At 40.6% G+C, this 18,830-nt stretch overlaps 1 protein-coding gene across 1 annotated transcript in view; it reads right to left on the bottom strand.

The window, feature by feature from the left end:
• LOC114664468 (tetraspanin-8-like) overlaps positions 1-18,830 on the bottom strand; it is a 43,111-nt gene that overhangs the window by 17,182 nt on the left and 7,099 nt on the right. Inside the window, exons 2-4 of the mRNA XM_028818580.2 lie at positions 8,211-8,270; positions 4,764-4,883; positions 3,680-3,754 (exon numbers count right to left, since the gene is read on the bottom strand). Coding sequence (XP_028674413.1) covers positions 3,680-3,754; positions 4,764-4,883; positions 8,211-8,270 — 255 coding nt within the window. The remainder of the gene's footprint in view (positions 1-3,679; positions 3,755-4,763; positions 4,884-8,210; positions 8,271-18,830) is intronic.

The raw sequence follows: 18,830 nt of genomic DNA, 5'->3' as shown, positions 1-18,830 counted from the left end.
CTCCATGATTTAGAAGCTCCGCTGGACAGCCAATTAGATTGCAGGTTTGTCATCTGGTTTACTTGACTTGAGTAAGGCAGCTCTGCTGCTCCGCTCGTTTCAGGAGGTTGTCGTCTTATGTCAGTGATAAACGAGGAATATTTCTCCTTCTGAGAATCCCTAAAATGCTTTAGTGCCAGGCTCATAGATCTTACTCACACTTAAGTACTTATTATTGCCTCCAATATTTAATTGAAAACTATACGTGTATGCACACACTAATGCATCAGAAGAAAGACAGACAGACTAAGACGACATTTTTAGGCTAGGAAAACAGGAACAAGGTGTGTGTGAAACTTCAAGAGTGTGGTTACAGGCTATGCTGCAGTTTACAAGGTGTGAACAAGAAAGAGAAACATGAGCAAAGACAGATAAGCAGACCTAACCTTTAAGCTATACAAATGCACATACAGCATTCTTCCATGCGTGTCACAGAAAACACTCCAGAGACGCTGAAACCACCTGGACAAAAACATCACCACCTCCATCGTTTGACAACATAAAATTGAACAAGTACATTGCCACTTTGTACTTTGGCTCCAAGACTGTACTGGCTGCATCGTCATAATAGGGTAAAGGCAGGGAATGTACATGCATTTGTATTACTGGTTATTGGTATTACTAAAGTATCTATCTATCTATTGGAATTTCAATAACTTGGACAGGTTTTTAGCTATTGAAAGTTGTTATAAATTTTTAGTAGGCCAATAAAAGGGGTCATTTTACTTGACTATCATAAAACAGAAAAGTTCACAAGCAGCACTTTTCCCTCAACTTAGAGCAGCCAGCATCACACAACATGCAACACAGAGGAACTGAAAGGGTTAAGCAAGTGCAGACAATGAAAATCCACAGCTCTGCTAATGCAGCCAGACCTTGAGAAACTTCACTCGATAAAGAATGATCTGTCTAACAAGCCATGAAGAAAACTCTTATAGAAGCTTTTAAAAAGTCCTGCAAGGATTAACATTTCCTTAGGTAAATGCTTAGATACAAAGGAAGGAAAGGGAAATAATTAATGCATGCGAGTCTGCATTACTGGAGAAAGGAATATTAAATTCTGAAAACACATTAGATAGAACTTTGTCCCCAGAGGGAAATTTGGCTTTTTGCCGAAGCTGTTTAAATACATAAATAGATGAATGCATAAACACACACAAAGCTCTGAACACACACTCACACCAAAATGGCTACAAAGGGGGATAAAAATAAAAAGCACACCTTCTGACTTGGCACTCCCAGTGAGGCATTATGCAGACATATTGCTGTTGGTATAAAGGAACCCCCATCTCATTTCACAATGACGCTCACGCTGTGAAACTTTAAAGGGAACAAATCATGCAATACATACCAGTAGAAATATGAATATGGCTTGTTGTGTATTGTTTGTTTTCGCTTTTCCACTTTTAGAATCTTTTATAAAGCAATCATATTTCTATATATTTGTAGTGTTAATTTGTTGCTCTTTTGCACTGATAGGATGACATCCAATTTTGTTGTAAATGTGCAATGATAATAAAGTTAATCAATTCAAATCTTGGCACACTTCTGCTGAATAAATTTGTTTGCCAAAGGCCTTCAGTGTCAGTGTGTCAGAGGATGTGCAGCATCCTCTCACAATGGCACTCGGTTTTGTTTCAATTCTTTCCATCACTACGACCTCCAGGGGGTTCGGAGTGCATCTCATAACTGACCTTGCCCTTTTATGTAACCTATTGATTCAGTGGGCATCTCTTGAAATGATGTTACTAGCATAGTACATAACAGTGGCCATTAGCTAGAGACACAGACAGACATCTATGTGATGGCACACACACACACAAGCCTGCTCTGCCCTCTTATATAATTCCTCTGTTCCAAGAGCAGTCCAACCTGTCATTGATGTGGCACCCCCCCAAATACCTGTAGGAGTGGACCACCTCTACATCCACTATTTGAACAATGACCGGACAGAGACTCTCTAGTGTGGTGAAAGTTGGCTAAAACCAAGGAACTGGTTATTAATGTTAAGATGCAGACAATCCTCTTTGCACTAAAACAAAGCTTTCCACCTGACTCCTATACTCTAAGCCCCCCATAAGTGCAGAATCATCTCAATTTCTGCAAGTGACATGAGCGGTTATCTTTATAGTCTGAGGTGTACAAAGAGAAGAGAAAAAGGAGATAGGACAGTTCCTTGTGGAGATCCAGTGTTGCTCACATCTATAATCAGAGATACAGTTCGAGTCTCACAAACAGTGGTCTCCCACACAGTCCATTATCTAGGACACCATAGGCTCATTCACCTGCATATCTCTGAATTTACCCCTTAACAGGAATGGCTGGGTCGTTCTGAAGCCACTGGTGAAATGAGAAAAACCTCAGTCCTCACAGGGGTACCAATTTTTGTCCAGGTAAGAATAAATCTTGTGCAGAAGAGATAATTGCATCTTCCTCTCCAATCTTTGTCCTTAAGTAAACTGCAGTGGGTTCAAGTAGTCTACCACTACCAAAAAAAAAAAAAACCCCTAGATAGTCAAGGACAAATCTCTCAAAGGTCTTCACAATGCAAGGCACAAGTGCCACTGGTCTATAGTCACTAGGTGACAAGGCACCTGCCTTCTTTGGAACACAATGCAGGATGTTTTCCAGAGCAGTGGCACTTTCTGAAGCCTTAGGGACAGACTGAACAGGTGACTGAGGACACCACAAAGTTGACGAGCACAGGCCTCAAGAACTCAAGGACTGACTCCTTTTGGTTCGGAAGCATTTCCTGTGTATAGCTTCATCAGTTGTCTTCTTACCTGGTCTTCAGTTATAGACAGTCTACACTGATGGTCAGTGGTGGACTGGTCACTGGCCATTCCACTAGACATGGTAGTAAGTTGTTGATGGAGCGGGGATGGTGAGGGGGTGGGCTAAGCTTGAATGTGGCAAGAAGAGGGGGGAAAAAAATTTAACTGGTTCAGGGCATAAGCTTTGTCCACATACCCTTCTAGCAAAGGATCAGATTTGAGGTGATAAATGCTTAATTGAGATTATACATCTATGTGCAATACAGACTTGCCTAACATTGGTCATTTATATACATTCACACCTGTTACATAGAATAAAATATTTCCTTTAGCCTCCCTAAAACATGGCATAACTTGCATCATGTGAGAAGTTGTCCACTTTACTTTTCTAGTAACTTTCTGCCATCTATTGGACGATTTATTTCTTGTCAACGGTCTTTATCTACAGTTATGTCTGTGTAAGTGTAGCAATCTTTGTTTAGCCAGAATGGCTCAATAGAATGGAGATTTCACTTGCTGCTCTCCTTTAGATTTGTTGAATATATAAAGAACCTTCTGCAGAGTGACCCCAGAATATTTATATATTAAGTCTACAATGCACACCTCTTCATCTTGATTGTACTTTCATTTATTTAAATAATTTTTTGCTCCAGCACCAGTACTTCAGCTCTTTACGGAGATCACAAGACCAACGTCACACAAAGGGTGCTCAGTGGCAGGCTGTTTTAAGGGTTCTCGACAACCCTCTAAAAGCAATTCAATCCGTAAAGCCAGCTTGTGTTCCCAAAGTGTTAGGAGGTCAGAAAATACACCAGAATAAAAGCATCACCATGTTACAACTGCAGTGAAGGGAAATGAAGATTTACCTTGGATTTGAACACAATGCCAACGATCCCTGCAGCAACCAGCAGCAAGAAGATTAGCAGCAATCCAATGAAAAACTAAAGGGAAACAAATAATCATATCACAGCCATATACACATACACGCATGAAGTGAATATGCATGAAGTGAAGGGAACACACAAAAAAAATATCCAACACTTTTTCCAAAATAAAAAACACAAGAAATTTGACAATTAAGAGGCCACTCAGTCCAACAGGCTTGTTTATTTAGCTAATAGCAAAGCTGTCCCAAGAAGCATAGTATTCAAAATCTGGCAAGGCTTCCTCCACGAAGCCCATTATACAAAACCTGCACACATGTCTATTACAGCATTGGGAAGGCCCAAAAATGACAATTACTGTACATCTCAAGCAAAACACTCATTAAAGCACTCTTCTGAAGTAAAAGATCTTCATGAGATAATTGGCTCCAAAAAGGGGGGCAGTCTTGCAAGACCTTCAAGCTTGCACTGCAGAGGGGTTCACTTCATTGGTGCTCCTCTATACAAGACACATTTTCCCACCCACTGAATTTGCCAGAATGTCTGGGAATTGGCCTAGCATGTTGGATTAACCCACAGGTCCCCTTAGGTCCATAAGTATTTGGACAGTGAAAATGCTCATAATTTTGTCTCTGTACACCACCACATTGGATTTAAATAAAGTAATTATCTGATTGAAGTAGAGACTTTCAGCTTTAACTTAACGGGTTACTAAAAATATGAGCGTTTTAGGAATGACAACTATTTGTTTTGCATAGCCACTTGCCCCATTTCCAGGGGCTTAAAAGTTATTGGACAATTGACCGACAAGCTGTTCCATAGCCAGGTGGGAACTGGTAACTCATTTCATTAACTAAACAGGTAGAAGGGCTGAAGTGGGTTTCAAATGTGGAATTGCATTTTAAAGCCATCACTGCGAACTCTCAATAGGAGCTCCAAAGAGGACCCAACTGTGTAAAACAAAGAACTTCAAAGACTGTCTTTCCCTTACTGATGCAGTTTCCCAGAAGGTGCAACTTGAGCCAACATAAAGTGTGAACCAGAGTTAAGCAACATTTATACATACCAACAGCAGCATGCAGCGGCTTTCTCTGATTGCTCCACAGCAGCCAAGAAATCCAAGAACCATGATGATTGAACCAATGGCGATTAGCAGATTGACAGCAGGTATATCAGAACTAACGATCTACAATCGAAAGAGTGGAAACATGTTAAGACACTTACCAGCCCCACACCGTTTTTGCCACTTATACGAAACCTTGAAGAAACGTACACAAAATTTGCTGCTTTCTAGCTCATTGCAGTACACAGACATTTCAGTTTTTGGAAATTTTAACGGTTTTATAATTTGTACTTTGGGCAGCCCTGTGAAAAGTGATTTGTAAATCAAATTGATCGTTTAATTAGAAGCCAATCCTCACCAATAACCATTCATAGCTTGAAGTGTTTTAACTCTACCATGTCAGATCATTCTTATACTTTTTTTTGTAATGATACATGCATCATCCAAGTGATCTCAAGCCTGAAACAGGAGTAATTTTCAGTTCTTCACTTTATCCTCCGTTTCCTTCCAAGTACTTAATTAAACCAAATAGTGAATGATGCACACAAAGGTGAAAATAGAAACAAACTATATATAGAACTGCCAGTTCCTTTGTCATTTGCATCTTATTCCTAATAAGGAGCAGTGAAAACAATACTGCAGTTTAAGACTGAAATAAGCAATTCAGAGTTCAAAATCTTAAGCGAGTCAACTGAAATGAAGCCGAAAAATGTCACTTGAGCTGTAAGTGCTTCATGAGCAATGAATGATTTCTCATGAAGCAAATGGGGTGGAACAAAAACTTTAAGCCACTGTGGCCCTCCAGGACAGACGTCGTGCAGTCTTGATTTAAAAGGTTTGAATCTTAAATAGTAAATAAATAAAATGAAGTTAGTCAGTGCCAAACACTATTCAGTAATTAAGAAAATGGTTAAAGTGAAAACCTGTAGCCCGCTTTTCAGGATCAGAGTTGGCAACCCCTAGTGAATGTGTGCGTCCGTAACCTTCTATTCAGTGTGGATTATACCACATAAGTTATACACAACTTTGTGCATACACAGTATATGTATATTTTCATTTAGTATTGGACACTTAAAGAAAAAGCCAGCATGAGATTATAAAGATGGCCATCCATTACCTCAGTCATGATGGTGATAGACTACTGATCAGTTCTTTTATTGAGTTTATAAAACTGTAATCTAAAGTGTGATGTGGTCATCCTGTTTTAGACGAACTCAAATCTTCCCCAAAGGCACCATTTATATTGCATTCTGGGGCTCAACAATTTAAGTTTACCTGTCTCTGAAGGCAGCCGTTTTCACATCTAACTTGTCAGGAGCAACTGCCGCAGTTAAGGACGTTGGTGTAACTTGGTACCATCAGCATGTTGCTTCCTTCTTTTGAGCAACAACTTGAACTCATTTTCAGAGACATGGCTTATACAAACAATTACCACAAACATCAGATGCTACAAGATATGCAGCATAGCAGCAAAAAAAAAAAATTGTCACAGAAAGTTTCAGTAAATACTCATTTTGTGCAGTCCTCAACTGAATTCATTTATATAGGCTTCATTCCATTCCCCAGATAGTAAGGCTCAAATAAAAATGTGCCAAACAGTGTGCACCTCCTGCTGGAAACCAGTCGCAATTTCACCTCCCAGCACCTTGCTTTTACTCCGATAGTTGCAAAAAAAAAAAAAAATTGCATTGCCTGAAATCTTGAAATCTTTCAACATTTAAATGGAGGCACACATTTTAAGTCTAAATCTTTCTGACTGAAACAGACATTTGTCATTCTTCACCTTCTCAGGAGGTCCATAGAAGGCTAAATCCCCAAGTACCAAAAATAATTACTGACAGGGCATAAGGGCCAATGATGTTTCTGATGCCTATGGGCATCATGGGGGTCTACAATACTGTTAACATAGCCCCAATTACTGACCTCAAAAAGTTTAAAATGATACCCCACATGCTCATGTCACTTAACTCGTCCTAACCCTCCAAGAGCCACTACAAGTGTAATAATACCTTTTTTTTTTTTTTGTTAGGTGTCATCAGCAACCTTGAAATAGCATGAAAATTACACACCCCCCCCACCCACCCCCAAAACAGTTTTGGGATTGAATACTCCTCCATATTCTCCCATTATATGGTGATCTCCTGGGGTTGATTGATGTGACATGTATAACTTCAAGTCCCGATACTTTTTGCTGTAGTCACCTAATGGTTTATTCTTCATGAGGGCATAATTTCTCTGAACAAAATAAGGTCCGAGAATGATGGTTTTTAAAATCTAGAAATCCAAATATGGGGGTTTGAAATTATATTAATCTGGCTCTGGTTAATAATAATAACAACAACAACAACATATACAGACACACGTACACTGACGGACAACCGTTACACCCCTTCTGTATATGTTCGAAGGGAGCAAACATGGGCTGCACAGTACCTCCCCCGGACAACCCCGCTGGGGGACTCTGGTGCCTCAGATACCTGCAGGACTCCATGGGAGGGAGTTCTCTACAACCCTGTTGGGAACCAGGGTGGCCACCAGGAGGTGCTGAAGGGCTTCCTGGGCCTGTCTGGGCCGTAGTTCAGCCACACCCAGAGGTGCAATCGGAAGAAGGAGGTCAAGCACCTGAAACACTTCTGGGTGAGCTATAAAAGGAGCCACCACTCTGGGAGCCAGTGTCAGGAGGAGGGAGACAAAGCTGCCAAGGAGGAGTGGAGGACTTGAGTTTAGTTGTGTTTGTGACCGTGTTGTGGCTGAGGGACACAGGGAAGAAGTGGGCCCCCAGTAGAAGGAAGGAAATTCAATTTTTTGGCTTATTTTAACGTGCCTCCATTGTCTGTCTTAGGTCAGGAGAGAGAGAGATTATATTTTTTATATTATATATATATATGAATGAGAGAGAGAGAGAGAGAGAGATTAGACACACATACATACACATATACACACACAAATCCATATCAGGGGGAGTTGGGGATGGAAACTCTGAAGCAATTTCAAGATGATCATAAGCAGTTCTTATGATCACAATTAAGCGTTGCTCAGCAGTTTGTCAGACTGTGGGAACATCAGAATTTTTAAAAATCATGTGTGGAGCAAACTCGTGACCTGCAGGGGACCTTGATGTAAACAATTAGGAACCGGTTTCATGCTGCAGTTTTCCACAGCTCGTTATTACAGTGTGCACATGATGTAATGTGTAGTACACACACGCACCACATTTTGTAACCACAGGGTATTTGACATTCACTGGGTGTGTGCACCTGAAAAAAAGTTTTACATAAAAAACATCCAGTCAAACGTTAAAAGAACCCTACAAATCACTATGCCAAGGCACTTGCAAATTTTATGGGGTTAGCACGCACATCTAAAAATGTTTATAGCCATCTTTTCAGGTCCAAGGTGTCTAAAGTTAGAGGATGGTAAAGGGCATTAAAACACAAACTCCAGACTTACCTGATTGTTTTTGTTCACACGGAGCCATATGGACACCCCAAGGATAATGCACCCTGCAACCTTAAAAACAAAAGAAAGAAAGTCAAACAGGAGTCCAGTGATTGACATCATTACACACTTTGCCCGTTTCGTTTTTAAATTTACATATTTTAAAAAACAGTACACTTAAACATTTCAAATGGTAGAACTTTGTGCCACCTTTACGCTCCCATTTACATTTATTTGCTGAAGCTGATGCTTTTATCCAAAGTGACTTCAACATAATTGAATAAACGGTCTGGGTATTGTTTGAGAGAATGTTTCAGGACAAGGGTACAAAAATAGATCACCACAAGTGAAGAGTGCAGAACAAATTGCAAGCGAGTTACAATTCCTCGGTTATAAGAACTAACAGCTACCAGTTAGACAGAATGAGGGCCAGCACTGAAGAAGAGCAAACAATATGTAAATATTAAAAAAAAAAAAAAAAAAAAAAAAAAAATCTCATGTCACTCATCTTGTAGAACCCATTTCAGTTACCAAGTCAGATTCTCAATATGCCCGATAATTAAACACACAAATTCCATAGCACAGGGAATTACTCCAAGTATAGTAATACTTAAACTAAAGTCCTTTGAGGTTAGCAGTCCAGTGAATGTGGGACCAAGAGAATACAAGAACTTCTCTGCTGTTAGGAACAGAGACAAGTGGCAGGAAGCAAACTCAAGTGGGTAAATGAGCTGGGCACGTTACGTGTGTGGGCTTGAACCCTAGTGGACTTCATATTGGCCAGCTTTAGGAAGGTTTGTGGTTGTTCCAAACTTTCCATTTAAGAATTTACCCTATGATACCTTTATGCTGCAGTCTTTTGTCTCCTTCCCCAGATCTGTGCCTCATCACAACCCTGCATCCTGCAGGCAATTCCTTCGATGACATGGCTTTTTTTTTTTGCTCCAATAAACTTTCATTTGTGGAACCTTCTACAGATTGATTAGCAAAGGCACACATCTCATCCTAGGAAATTAATGGACTCCAAACAAGGTGTAGAAACATCAATGATCAGTAGAACAGAATTAAGCTCAACCAGACGTTATGACATGCAAAGGGTCGCAATACGTCTGTCAAAGTGATTTCAATTTAATAAATCCAAAAAAAAAGTCTAAAATCCTGCTTTCACTACCATGGAAGTATTTAGTATAATAACAAAATGTGAAGGGATCTGAATAATTTGTGAAGTCACTGATTACTTTATAACCACTACACACATACACCACAAGCAAACAGTTGGCACATTAAGCGAGTCACTTAGGGTCACGCAGTGAGGCTCATACAGAAACTGAAAAAAAAAGACCTTGGTGCTTTGATACATCCAAGTGCCATTATCCAAAAACTAGGAAATAGGAGGTTCCATGTCGGAAATTTAATGTGAACGCCCTTTAAAGAGACATCCCAGAGGGACAATATTGAGACTACAAAGCTACCCAAATTAGCAGAGGACAAAAATTAAAACAGTGAAGTCAGTTAGAATTGGCATTTGGATCACACCAACACTAGCCATCTGGAGGTCAACCAGCCTAATCTGCATTGGAATATGAAGAACGTTTTTTCTATTGATTTTCATGCAACATACACATCACAATGACCTAAAACTGCACTTCTGACCCTTTTACCTCTTATTAAAAATAGCACACACAGGATTCTCAATGCCAGTTTACAGACTCTGGTTGTCCTGTAACGATCATGGCAGGATCAAAATCAACGTGTAATTCACCTCAGACAGGGCACCAGTCCACCACAGTACATGGGGCAAAATTAGAAATGCCACTAAGGATTTAGGGGATGAGAGGAAAAGCAGAGCACCTAGTGCAAACCTCACATAAAACAAGTGTAAATTTAACATGACCATGAAGACATGGGATCTGAAACCGTACTGCTGTACCAACGTGCCAGTTTCTACTTGTATTTTAGTTACCCACATGCAAGGATGAAATCTCTGCTTACCAAGTACTCCCAAAAGGTAATTGTGTGCACAGTCCTAAAGGTTTATGGGATACATTTCAGGAAGCCAGACACTCTGGGCAACCCCAATTAATCAAATTCATGTGCAGGTAGCATTGGCACCAGACAGAAGCCAAACCAGATGGGACACCAATCTGTTACAGCACTCTGGGCAACATATCATAAAATTCCTAAAGTTGGCAGCTTTGAGTGTCAGGCAGAAACAAACCACATATGGGATGTCAGTATGTCAAAGCACAACAAAATTACAATCAGTCATTTTCTAGCCCACTTATTCCTGAACGAGGTGGCAGGGGTTGTCAGCACAGAGTGCAAGGCAGGAGCAAACCCTGGACAGGGTGCCAGTCCATTGCAGTGCAGACACACACACACACACACAAACCATCCGTCTCTCACTAGAGCCCAATTTGTATCACCAATCCACCTAATGTGCAGGTCTTTGGACTGTGGGAGGAAACCCATGCAGACACAGGGGACCAGGATGCAAACCCTGGTCTCCTTATTGTGAGGCAGCAAAGCTACCACTGTCACCATGCTGCAGAATTACAGAATATAAATACACAAAAATAAAATAATGTACTGCACCACAGACAATTTCAGCAGTTAATTCAAACTCACAAAAACCACCATGTAAAGAGACATGCCTCATCTTGATTTTCACACTCGAAACAAAACTCCACAGAAAATATCAGGAGCAGATGTGGAAAGTAGTTTCAGCTGCCAGCAGAGTATTTGCATGCTGCAGTCCAAAAGCTACGTGACTAACCACCAAAACTCCAAGAACGAACAGGTAATGACAATTCAGCCCACTTCTCTGCTCCCAAAAATAACCAGCGTCTGAGGCCTGCTAAAATGGGAAAAGCAGCTGGACTGCTCCCACCACCTTGCTGGATCATGACCCGTTTGTTGCTCATTTTCTAGGTCTCTTCCACCTCCAAAGAGTCATTTCCTCCCCTTCTAAATTTGTGCATTGGATTGGTGGCATTGATGCCATTTGCTTCTGTAATTTAAATACACACACATTCATACATTTACACACACAAAAGTGTGTCAAATCTACATTTTCCCCTCTACTTATGAAGGGGTGTATATAGAGGACTAATTTTATTCATTCACATTTACATTTGAAACCATTGTTACACTGTACACACTGTGTACCAGAATAATGCTAATCTTTCTGCTAACATGAGAGATAGAGATAGACCTGGGTCAGAAATCTGTGTGAACGAATAGTAAGCAACCTGCCACCCCAGACTTCAGCTAAGCTTATAGCTCAAAACTTTAGCTTGAAAAACCTGTTCGGCAGCCTGGTGTAAACCAACTCACCCCCTTCTGTTTTTTTTTCTTAATCCGCATTTGCACAAAGCTGACCGACTTTGCATAATGGCCTCCATTTCATGAAAGCAGAATTCCCTTGGGTTGTCATATCAAATTAAGCCACATTGCATACTATCAAGTGACAGTGTCACGGCTGCACTAAACCCCCCTAAAAAAAAAAAAAAAAACACACACACTGTCAGCCCACTTACCACCTATAACTAACTTTGTGGTCCAACTTCTTAAACCTCTAATACCCCCAACTTAATATATATGCAAGTAACTCTTTGTGAAGAACGAGCTGCCCTGTGGGTTCACGGGATGCCCTCGAGGTTGCTGGATATCATGGCCAGCCTGTACACTGGTACTGTGAGTGTTGTGCAGAGTGAAGGCAGAACCTCTGTTTTTGGGGTTCGTCAGGGGTGTGTTCTGCTCCTACTCTGTTCAATGCTTGTATGGACTGGGTGTTGGGCAGAGTCGTGGGGTCCAGCAGCTGAGGGGCATCTGTTGGTGAAGAAAGATTCACAGATCTTGACTTTGCTGATGATGCTGTGCTCTTCGCAGAGTGGAGGTTCTGATCGGGGCAATTAAGACTGATCGAGTAGTCTGAGTGACTGGTTAAGAAAGAGTCCTGGATAAAAACCAAGATCCAGGCCTTTAATGACCTCTTGGGCACAGCGATCAACAGTGTGGATTTGTCTGTGGAGAGAGTGTCGACCTTGTCGGGTGGTTTACTTACCTCAGCAGTGACATTCATGTCTCTGGTGACTCTTCCTATGAACTCGGATGGATTGGGAGAGCATGGTATTGGGGGGGGGGGGGGGGGGAGGATCTGTCATGAGGTCGCTGGAAAGGGGTGTGAGGCACTCCCAATATCTATGCAAAAGGACGAAGGTCTAAGTCTTTAGAGTCCTGGTGCTTCCTGTCTTGCTATATGGTTGTGAGACATGGACGCTATCCAGTGACCTGCGAGGAAGACTGGACTCCTTTAGTACTGTCTCTCTGGAAAACCCTTGGGTACCATTGGTTTGACTTTGTGCTGAATGAGCTCATGGAGTCCCAAATGAGGCACATTACCTGCATTGTGAGAGCATTGGTTACGGCACTACGGCCATGTGGCGCATGGGAGATCCAGCTCGTAGGATCCTCATTGTTGGGGACACGAGTGGCTGGAACAGGCCAAGGGGTCGCCCACGTAACACCTAGCTGTAGCAGATAGAGGGTCATTTCCAGAGGGTGGGACTAGACTGTCTCCGCCTGGGGGGTTGCAAATCGGGATCCCAAGTTGTTTCGTATGTAGTGGGTGCGGCAACGCACTGTACTAGTGCATGCTTCCCAACTTGTCTTTGTTGCTTAATTCACTCTAGACAAGAGACAGCTAAATATAGTTCAGAATTTTGGAGCTTATGGGACTGAAATAAAAGCTTACTCTTTAATATTTGCTTAGTTCACCATAGACAGAGTTTCCTCTATGCTTTAGCATGAGTTAGCAATTGTGGGTTTGGAAACAATTATGTACACTTAACTCCAGCAGAAGGGACTTCATGCCAGTTTCATGAAAATAAACCGAATGACCTCACACTTAATTGCTGAAAGTATGGATACCTAGCCAGTGAACATCCATTCTAAAAGTAGTAACAATAAAGCATGTACAAGGCCTGGTGGTAGTGTCTGAATATTTCAAGTTAATAATGGGCTCTATTTTGTGAATTTATCTAGTCCAATACAGGGCTTTATGCTGCCTTGTGCCCAACATAGGTGATCTTACCCAGTAGATTTAGAAACTCCCATTAAGTTCCCTTGTCTGCAGGGATGGTGTCAGGAAGAGGAAAGCACAGACTGAAAACCCCACTCAGTGTATAAACGATACCTAGATCTAACTACTGTGCTCACCCTCAAGCAAGTAAAAAGATCATCAATTATCCAGTAATCAGATGCTTTACTGTGAGAATTTTGTCAAGAAATAGTGCATTTTATACTGTACTTCAGTGTAATGCACAAAAGGAAAAAAACTGCAGTTAAAAAAAAAGATCTGTTTGGGCCGATACACATTAAAAGATTTCAAGCCACTCCTTTTCCTTAAGCTGCAAGAATGCCAAGAAAGCTTAGAGTGGTCCTAGAATCTGGACAAAGGAAAGGAAATGGAAACATTACTGATGTTAAAGGGCATGTGTTTCGCCAAATAAAGGACCCAGTGTTTGTCCATTCTGAGAAGAGACAGAACTGTTAAAGATTTCCAGAAATGACAGAAATAGTGCCTAAAAACTTTCATATGACACTGCTAACCTTGAACAGTGTTATGGTTCACCCAGGGTTAATGCCCTGGCATATGTTTATCATGTGTGATATTTATGCTGTTTTATAAAGCCAAGGTCACATTACACTACTTCTGGCCACTGTGTTTGTCAGCCTTGCTGACTGTAAGATCACATCAATTTACATGACTGAAAATCATTGGGCATTTCAAAGCCAGTCTCGTGAAGCTGTAGATTGTAATGCTAAACACCACATTGTGTAATCTTTAATAAATCTGATTTAAAGAAAAAAAAGCCACAAACAGAATTTATGGAAATTATGGCTTATTCCCAGCAACAAACTGCATGGTTTGTACACTGCGTGTATAAAAACCGATAACAGAGACAAATTGCACACTGGCACAATGGACAGTACTGCTACTTCAACACTCCAGCATACCGGATTAGAACTTCACACACACACACACACACACACACAGAGATCTGTTTCTTCCCACAATTCTAAAAGATGTGCCTGTTAGCCCACAATAAGCCAGCGTGGTCCCATGCCCTGTGAGGAGGTGGTACCCTTTCCAAGGCTAGATTACCACCTTACACCAATGTTGCCAAGATAACTGGAGGTACCCCCACAAGCCTGAATTGATTGAACATGATCCGTAAGTATTAGCAGAGTGAAATTTTACTTAATAGATAAAGCCATAATCAAACAATATGCTCACTAACACACCTTTTGGGGCCATTTTTGAGTCCACCAACCAAGTCTGTTAAGTTAACTGCATGGATCTTCTGCAGATATTCAGAAAGCCACCCTCAGATTTTTTTTAAGAAAATGACTGCCTAACTAGGGGTCGCAGGTTTTCCTTCCCGACACTTTCTTAATCAATTTCTGCTTTTAACTAAACTTCTTTGCCGTCCATTTTGGTTGCCTTGTTCAAGACTAGATCCTCCGAATTGTTTCTTTTCCTTAAAAGGCAGCCAGACATGAGATATGAAATGAGCCTACAGGTGACCAAGGCAAGTCAGGGCCTCAAAATTCCAACCAATTTCTTAATTAGAAGCCGATTCTTGTTGATTAAACTTAAATTCCATGGCTTGTTGGTACTCTCATTCTACCATCTTACTACATTTCCAAAACTGTTTATTTCCCTTGCTTGCCGAGCATTGTCAATTTTTTGTGGACAAGAGTAGATCAACATTATGGAGACCTTCACCTTTCTTGATCTTATATAACATGCTACTGTGGCTGTCCATTTGTCTACCCAGCATTTTAAATCACCTGTAACTCACAAACCGTTTGACCTATTGACCTGAAACTTGGTACACTTGTACTATGTGACATCTACTATTCGCTTTTGGGGTGATGATTGACCTCCAAGGTTATTCCTCTTTTTAATTGTAGAATCAACTCCCAGCAGGGCGGACACGCCGTTCTGATCCCTACCACCTTCGCCATCACTTCCCCTACTTCTTCATATCTTAAATCATTCTTGAGGCAGATTCAAGACTTAAGTGCCAGCTTAAGTGAAAAATTAAAGAAAACATACCAAGTAATTGCAACACAAACACAGAATTAATCAGTTTTAATGTGAAAAGATGCCGACAAAAGAAGAGAAGTGGGCTGCTAGGGTGGAGAAAAGAAGAGCTGCTCAGGAAGCAGCAAGCGCATCAACCTCTGAGCAAACGAATGCTAAATGTACAGAGAAAGGATGAGAACTACGAATGCTCAAGTCAAGAGTATGCAGTGCGCCATTACTGGTTTTCAAAAAATCTTTGATGGACTCTGGTTAACTAGTTGTATTTTGGCTTTTTGTATGTTTGGCTGCTAATTAAGGAAAACAAGGACAGATTTTTTAATTGGCTTGCTATTAAATAATGCAAAAGATGTTAATTAGCAACAAAAACAGAATGAAAACTTGCCGCCACTGTGGTCCTCCAGCATTTGAGATGGACACCTCTGGCCAAAATCTACATCTTTTTCACTCCTCCTTGCTTTTTTGTCATTATGTATTTATTGAAAATCAGCTGCAACAACATTCTTAATCTCACTTCATTCAGTTTAGGGTCATGGGGGACAGAGCCCATTCTGGCAGCAACACAAGACAGTTAATTCTGAAGGAGGCCAAAGTGCACTGCAGAGTTCCCTCACTCCCATAGCCAACTATTAAAAGGACTAAATGCATGACACACATGCAGTTAATGACTAGAGGGGTCCAAACACTAACAAGTATGGGCTACTTTGACAGAAAGAAAACACTAATTATGACTGCTAAATGACTCAAGTAGGGAAGTGCAAACATTTTCACCATTCAGTGAATACCATCATGCAAGTTGCTATATTAATAAACACTCAGGCTTTTCAGTGGAGAAGCAATGGTTTCTGCACTAACTGCTTTTGAAAAATTCTTTGAGTAAAATGGGCATGATGGCTGCAGTGAAATGTGCACTGTAGTAGGCAGTGTGTTGTGGTGGAGTTTACACCTAGAAGTTGTTTGTTCAAATCCCACTACTGACACCATGTAACCCTGAGCAATTCACATCGCCTGCTTGTGCTCCAATTGAAAAACAAAAGAAACATAACCAATTGTATCTCAAATGTTGTAAGTTGCTTTGGATAAAAGTGTCAGCCAAATAAGTTCATGTAAATGCATTGGGAAGCAGTCCACTGTATGCAAGAAGATTCCCTCTTTTTAGGTCACAAATCTGAGTTATCCCTTATATAAATATGGGGAAAGTAACATATGGTTAGGAGAGCTAAAAGAGGTCACCTTTTGTTGAAGTGGCTATCTGGGATTTTGGCTACAATAGTTCATTTGTTAAGGGGCTAACTTCCCTAGGATCCTGTTTGAGACATCCCAGAAGCACTAGGTACAAGGCAGGTATACTTTCTGTACACAGTGCCAGCCAATAACACAATTCTACATAAAAATCAATAAAGTTTAATCACTTATCCATCAGCACACTGGCTCACTTAGCAAATCTGCAAGTGCTAATGCCTCAGAAGAAAAAAAATATATATATAGTTAAACTGCTTTAGATAAGAGTCGACCGAGCGTTAAAAATAGTAAAACAATAGCAGCTTACATGAGGTCAAGCACCACAACACAAAGTACAGACCGATACATTAAATGTGCATTTCCTCTTCTGAAATTCCTCTGAAACGTCCATTTCCCAACATGTTTAGAGTCGGAGGGTGGGAATTTACTTGAAGCCCATCCTGGCAGCAATAGATGGGATGCCACTCCTTTACAGGACACAATCACACTGGCCCTATTTTTGATTGATTTGGGAGTTTGACAGACAAGGTCCACATCGACCCTCGGGCACGGACTTGACCATCTACTCATTTAATGTGGACTGACTGCATCTTATATTAATAAGTTTTATTTATGTAGCACCTTTTATACACTCAAGAACACTTTACAATTCAATAAACACATTAACAAGACAGTACAAATTACAAACAAGAAAATGAATAATACTCATTGAAGAGGTGTTTTTAACAGGAGTTTGTAGTACCATGTTAGCCATTATGAATGTAGAGAAAAGCCAAGCAAAATGACACCTTTTATTGGCTAACTAAGAAGATTACAATATGCAGGCTTTCAAGGCAACTCAGGCCCCTTCTTCAGGCAAGATGCATCTTGCCTGACGAAGGGGCCCAAGTTGCCTTGAAAGCCTGCATACGTATTGTAATCTTTTTAGTTAACAGGAGTTTGAAATGAATAATAGATTTTTCCCTCACAAAGACTGAAAGGAAGAACATTCCAAATTTTAGGGGCCACCACACTGAAAGCTCTGCCACCCCTAGTTACTAACCCGTATTTAGGTACAGTGAGTAAGTTAGCGTCTGATGCACGGGCAGGAGTGTAAAGAAGCAGCAGCTCAGACAGATAATGAGGGGCTACACCATGAAGGGCTTTAAAGGTGAGAAGAATTTTATATTTGATTCTTGAAGACTGGTAACCAATGCAAATCATATTTGACAGGAGTGATGTAAGCAGATTTTTTAGTGTGTGTAAGTAGACTAGCAGCAGAATTCTGAAAATATTGTAAATCTATTGATATATTTAGTCGGGAGGCCATAAAACAATGCCTTGCAATAGTCCAGACGGGTAGTGAAGAAAGCATGAATGAGTGTCTCAGTATCCTTCACACTGAGGAAAGAATGCAGATAACTAATGTTGCGAAGATGAAAAAAAGCTGTCTGTACTATTGAGCTAATGTGTGGTTGAAGAGTAAGAAGCTGATCAAAGAGGACACACAAATTACAGACTGATGCTGAGGGTTCAACCAAGATCCCATCAATGTCAATTTTTACCCCACAAAGGGTAGAGGGGACAGATTTGGTACCAACTAATCAGATTTCTGTTTTCTCAGGATTAAGTTGTAAAAAATTATCTGTCATCCAATGATTGATTTCCCAAATGCAATCAGTCAGTGTAATAGGTGAAAATGTTGCAGTTGCATCAACGCTTATATAAAGTTGTGTGTCATCGGCATAGCAGTGGAAGCTCAGACCAAACCGACGAATAATCTCACATAATGGGAGCATATAGATGTTTGAGAATTGGACATAGAACTGACCATTGAGGGATACCTTGTGTGAGTGAAGTAGTGGCAGATGTGTTCCCTAAAGAAAGACATAACACTGGTGTATGATGTGAACCAAGTAAGAGCTGCACCAAGGATACCAATAGCTGAAAGTCAGGGATAATTAAATTATCATGGTTAACTGTATTAAATGCTGCGCTTAAGTCAAGTAGAATAGCAGCCATCCCAGAATCTGCGGTTATACTGTAAGTAAGTCATTGGCTACCTTAAGTAAAGCAGTTTCAGTGCTATGTGGGGGCTCTGAATCCAAATTGAAAAGGCTCAAGCAAGTCATGCAAGTTTAAATCATTAAGTTGAGCAGCAACATCCTAAGATCTTAGCCATAAATGGAAGATTAGAGATTGGGCAATTAAAAAAAAAAAAAAAAAAAAAACCTGACATAGATCCGTTACAGCTAAAATTTTAAGACCGGGGTTACAACAGCAGTTTTTAAAATCAC

This window comes from Erpetoichthys calabaricus, chromosome 1 (assembly GCF_900747795.2).
Source record: "Erpetoichthys calabaricus chromosome 1, fErpCal1.3, whole genome shotgun sequence".
In the NCBI taxonomy this organism is placed as follows: domain Eukaryota; kingdom Metazoa; phylum Chordata; class Cladistia; order Polypteriformes; family Polypteridae; genus Erpetoichthys; species Erpetoichthys calabaricus.
Note: the sequence above shows the minus strand (reverse complement) of the source record. Positions and strands in the feature narration are given on the sequence as shown.